General features: G+C 37.2%; 1 protein-coding gene across 1 annotated transcript in view; it reads right to left on the bottom strand.

The window, feature by feature from the left end:
- Positions 1-4,800: 4,800 nt before the first annotated feature.
- The window catches only part of LOC134608750 (cadherin-10), a 224,372-nt gene continuing 223,042 nt past the window's right edge, over positions 4,801-6,130 (bottom strand). The window contains exon 11 of the mRNA XM_063451836.1: positions 4,801-5,894. Within this exon, the coding sequence (XP_063307906.1) occupies positions 5,404-5,894 (491 nt within the window). The 3' untranslated portion in view covers positions 4,801-5,403. The remainder of the gene's footprint in view (positions 5,895-6,130) is intronic.

The raw sequence follows: 6,130 nt of genomic DNA, 5'->3' as shown, positions 1-6,130 counted from the left end.
GGCAGTCACACACACAGTTACAGTCAATCACATAAACAGTCACACACACAGTCACAGACAGACCGTCACACACACACACAGAAAGTCACATGCAGACAATCACATATGCAATCACAGGCAGACAGTCACATATACAGTCACAGGCAGTGATACACACAGTTACAGGCAGAATGCCACACACACACAGTTACAGGCAGACAGTCACACACACACTCCCATGCAGACCGTCACACACACACATATACTTACAGGCAGACAGTCTGATACACATGGTTACAGGCAGATGGTCAGACAAACACACACAATTACAGGCAGACAGTCTCTCTCTCACACACACACAGTTACAGGCAATCTCACACACACACACACATATACACACAGAGTTCAAGGATGACAGTCAGACACACAAAGTTACAGGCAGACAGTCACAAACACACACACAGTCAGAGACAGACACACACACACACGCACACACACAGTTACAGGCAGACAGTCACACACACACACACACACACACAGTTACAGACAGTCACACACACACACACACACAGTTACAGGCAGACAGTCACACACATGGTCTCTCTCTCTCTCTCTCACTTACTTACTTACAGACAGTATGGGTTGAAGAAGGAGTGGACTCTCTGAAGTCCCTCCCTGAAGTCTGTTAGTTAGGGAAGCAGGGACTCCTTGCTTCCCTTCCATGTTCAGCAGTAGCAGCAGCGGCTGGGGGCAGTGTTAAGCTCGACCCCCGCTGACGGTTTGGCTCTGCCGCCGCCACCTCCAGATTGGCTCCGCCCCCACTTTCCTTCCGTGCGACCGGTTTTGAAGTGGCTGCATTGCTGGTCTCTGCTTGTGTGAGCTGTGTCGGCCGTGAGCTGTGTATTCCACATTTTGATCAGCAATATATGCCAAATGTAATTGTAAATGTTATGATAGTTGAAGTATTGGTATGTGATGACAAAGATGAGGATGTGGAAACATGATGGGTACACATTTGCAGAGGATGAAACAGGCTGCATTCATAAATAGTAGGAATATGTTACAAACCCCAAAACATTAATACCGATGGGGAAGAGCAACTGCTCTTTCATATTCATAAGGCTTCATGTTTGGGTAATTATTGGAGATTTTAATTATCCATTCCAGGGGCATTGATAATGTCACAAAAAACTGGGAGCTTGGGCTCAGAAATATTCCTAAAGCTCACCTCGTTGCCCCTCCTCAAACCCCATGACTTGATCCTCCCTTTAGCATGCCTCTTTATGCACTCATAATTATTTACATACTCACTAACAGATACACACACAGGCATACACATGTGCAAAGATGAGAAGCCCACAATGCAGAGAATGGTATTTAATAATCCAAGGGGAAGTTGCAACAAAAAAGGGGGCTTTCTAAATAGGAACAGGTTCTATAGGAAATGGAAGAGGACAGAATGAGATACAATAAGTAGCTAGATGAAGATATGTTGACATGGGTAAGTAGTGAGGTATGGTCTACTGGCTCTAAATAATAATAATAGTAATACTGCAATGAGATACGTAATGGTATTAAACTGAGGGATGCTGCTCTGGAATATAATGCAAAGAGCAGTGCAAGGAGGGCAGATGTCAATGGTCAAGTTAGTCAATCAGAGCAAGGCATTCCCACTATTAAGGAACTGATGATATAGAGAGAGCAGAGGGTGTAATCTGGCACCGCTATGTCCACTGTCCCTTCGGTCTCCTCATTCTTCACTGCCACCTTTGCGATATACAATTACATTTATGCATGTGACTGCTGCATGTTAGAACTCCACTGCGGACAAAGCCCTGAGTCCCAAGCATCCTCAGGACTTGAAACTCAGGGCTAATTGTACTTCTATGCATCTTATAGACGTTTTTGAGGACACACTCAAGGCTCTTGCCCAGTCAATCCCCAAGCAGCCCTCCTCTCCCGACACCATGTCATGTCTTAATTAGTAGAAGCACAAGAATAGATGCTTGTCTGGTTATAATAACTAATAATGTTGACCTATGTTCTAATATTCAAGTTAGGAAGAACTTGGTAAATATTGGCCATAATATGGTATCATTTGAGATAAAAAAAAGCTGCTTAATTTTAAAAAGGTTCATTTAAAAAGAATAAGGTCATCTTTACAACTAATTGAATATCAGGAAGTATTCAAAAGCACAAATTCTTTAAAAGTAAAGTTTTCATTACATATCATTAGGACACAAAAAAGTGTTGTTTAATAAAAGGGTTAATCAAGTGCTAGTGCTAGTAATAGTAATAGTAGTAGTAGAGCATTCAAAACATTCAAAACAAAGATCTTTAGATGGATCAATGGCATGCTATAATAGCATGCTATAATATAAGCATGAAAACAGGGCTTGAAAATGGCAATTGGACTAGCAAATATAGCAATTTCACATAGGTTAGTGCTGGTGCTTAATTGGGGTAATTTAACAATACAAGGTCGGATTGGGGGGGGGGGGGGGGAATTATAAAGTAGGCCACATTTAAAGGGACATTCCACTGCAAAACACAAAATAGATAAAAATTTATTCTTAGAACTAATACCCCTATTAAAAACATGCCTGCATTTAATTATGCATTTTTTCATTTTGTGTATATCTTAAAACAGCTTACAATCATGCAGCTCTCTTGTGTAGTGCCTTTGCTACCCACCCATCCTTCTATCCCCACCCAGACTTTCTGTGGTGATCCAACCACAGGCTTCCCAATGCAGCTCAGTAAGACATTTTTCCAAGGCAGGTGCTCTGAGCAATTGTTGCCTCTTGGGTTTTGCTCCACTGAGCTATACAAACCAGGAAGTAACAGGACCTGTTGTCTCTTTGAAAGCCTGGGGTGTAACTAGATTAATTTATAACAGTGTAATCTGCCACACACAAAAAGCTTTTCAAAAAGTGCTTTACGGGTCTGAAGTGTCCAGTTGTTACAATCTGGGCCTCTTACAAACCTGGACCAGGCTGAAAATTGCAATAAAAGAGATGTAATATGCTTTAAATGACCACTATAGGCAACCAGGCCACTTCAGCTTAATGAAGTGGTGTGGGTGCCTGGTCCAGCTAGGATTAACTCTTTTTTCTATAAAAATAGACAGCCGCTAGAGGGCTTCCGCTCTTCTCACTGTGAAAATCACAGTGAGAAGACGCCAGCATCCATAGGAAAGCATTGTGCATTCAGTTGAAGAGGAGGAGAAGAGGGAGGAGAGGAGGAGGAGAGCTCCCCGCCCGGCGCTGGAGAAAGAGGTACGTTTAACCCCTTCCTCTCCATCCAGCCCGGCGGGAGGGGGACCCTGAGGGTGGGGGCAGTTTCCTGCTAAAGGGTGGGGGCACCCTCAGGGCACTGTAGTGCCAGGAAAACGAGTATGTTTTCCTGGCACTATAGTGGTCCTTTAAGTTAACTACTCAAAATATTTTTGTGAAGAATTATGAGGAATAAACATGAAAAATATATAAAATTATGTAAATTTAAATTTACATTTTTATGTGTTTCTGAATATTGCTCTTTTATTCTACATTTATTCTACATCAATGCACTATTTCTGCATTGAATGTTTCAATAAATGTTATAGTAATTCATTTCTAAAATGCTTGATAATAAAGCTCACTCTTATGCCCTCCCTTTGATCCTGCAGTACTATATTTCTTTATTTGTTTGCTCCCGCTGTACAGAGGTTTCTGCCAATTGTAGTTCATCAGTTAGCTTTCTACATCAGAATGCTAAAATTTGAACTACAACTCCTTGAAACTCTTATGTGCATAAACCCCTGCTCAGCAGTGCGGTAGATAATATATTAGGCATCAGTTGCACCCTAGTCTCATGAGAGTTCATTGCAAATCCTGAAGTTTTGCCGAAAATGCAGGAAATTTAAATATGATTCATTCTCACAATCACTAAATGAGCTGTCCCTAGAAATGTGTAATCAGTTAAATGATAAGTATGATTAAAGAGGTGGAAATTGCACAAAAAGGAAATTATATCAAGCATAATTAATGTTTGAGTGTAGTTATTTTGCTTTCAAATGGATCAGAGACAAACTGAATATTGAAAGAAAAAAGTGAGGTTAAAAGCAGCTATAAATAATTAAAACTGTCTAAATATCCAAATAACTAAATACATAAAATAATATTTTTTTTATAAGCTCACTGTGTTCACTACACAAAGACATGATAAAAAAAAATCTTATTTTGTAAATATTTAAGTGAAATTAACTTTTATTCTTCTGAGTATTCAAAACAAATTTATATTTAAATTCTCTGATTCCAATTGCAGAAAAACAAATTGCACCCTTTTCTATGTTACAATGCAAAAGATAGTTTATATATCAGTCTGCTCTTATCACAGAATCATGACATATAGTGGAGTTAATGGAGTTAATGGCAAGGCAATTCACTAAACTGCTACATTTTATAAGGAAAAGGGAAAGGTATAAAAGATTATTGCGGTTCTGCTTTTATAAATTTAAATCTTAAAGTAGTGTTTGAAATTTTAAAAAAATGAGCACATGAATATACAATAATTTTAAATAAATCCTATCCTCTCCATAAAAAAAAAAAAAAAAAATCTGTATAAATTCTCCATAGAGCAAAAATAAGGAATATTTTAGCAGGAAACAATGTTACACTATGCTTACTTCTTGCCCTTTGCTGTACCATGTAATTGTAAATATGATATCATATTTATACAGCTTATACCCATGTGCAGCATATATATATATAATGAATTCTGTTTAAGAGGTTTTAATACTCCTGATTGCAATTTTGTTATCTAAATCAGTTAGGCATTAAGCATGTTGTAAAAACTGGTTTATTTCTTAAAAATAATACAAAAATATAAATATCAAACATTGGCAAGATACTATTTGATGAAATGAAGTTCTAGTACTAACATGTATCTTCACCATATGTAAATCACACTAACATCACATGTACATTTTCATCAACCTTTAATGTACATAATGTATCAAGACATTATTTCCTTGTTCCTTCTGAAAAGAAAAAAAAATGCTGCAATTGGAAAAGCAGCCAATGTAACCAAAAGAAGCAATGTGTGCATGAACTTGCATGAGGAAGTGTTCTTCTGTTCAAGTTTTTTCAAATGAACATTCGATTGACATACAACATAAATCCCATGGATTTAAACCCATGGCTTGTGACAAATATGAGCCATACGCTAAGCTGGTATTCTACATAGAATAAAAACTGATGAAAGAAATGAATTCTGTAAAAAGTTTTTAATGTATTATTGTTATTATTTTAACACTGTGCTGAGTGCCAGGAAAAAAAAGGTATTTTAAAATGTTAATATTTTCCAAGTGCTCGCAAATGTATTTCCATTTAGCTTGAAATCAAACAAAATAAAAGAAAAAAGAGTGATAACTTATTGTTCAAGTTAGGAATCTTTATCACTCTCCCCGCTGCCATACATTTCAGCTAGTTTATTAAAACGTGGACCCCATTCTTTGAGGTATTCATAGTTTTGGTCCCCTTCTGTAGTACTGGATTCTAAAGAGCTTAAGGATTCAGCTATAGAATCATTGCCTTCATATGCATAAGTTGCAAGGGAATCATATGGTGGTGCAGTTGGATCATTATCATGCTCTTTTAGCCTTTGGTTAATAAAATCACGGACATCCGTATTATCTGGGACACCAGCAGTTCTCCGTGGTAACAATAGACTTTCAGGAATTATATCTCTTCTATGTTTTTTATCCTCGATTGCACCAGGGTTTCGTAGTGTGCCAATATCAAAAGCTTGCGTATCCTCTTCTCCACCTCCTTCATCATTGTAACTGACAATGTTGTCTCTGATGTCCTCTTTTGACAATACCAAAGGTTCTTTTTTTCTCTGTCTTTTCAAAGCCGCAAACAGTACCACTATAACTGAATACAAGTAAAAATATATATATTTAAAATGACAAGGAATTTTATAAATATAGAATTCATTATTTTTTATTATCCTACATTTTACAAATATTCACGCAAATAAACAGACTTATTATTAATTATACATTCGCTGTATATTTACACATTTTATTTGAAATAATGTAGCGTTGCCAAGGTATTACATTATATGTTTATTATAAAATAATTATAAATAGTATTAGATAGTATACAAT

This window comes from Pelobates fuscus, chromosome 4 (genome assembly GCF_036172605.1).
Source record: "Pelobates fuscus isolate aPelFus1 chromosome 4, aPelFus1.pri, whole genome shotgun sequence".
Classification (NCBI taxonomy): Eukaryota; Metazoa; Chordata; class Amphibia; order Anura; family Pelobatidae; genus Pelobates; species Pelobates fuscus.
The sequence above is the reverse complement of the archived record's forward strand: the minus strand, read 5'-3'. Positions and strand labels throughout refer to the sequence as shown.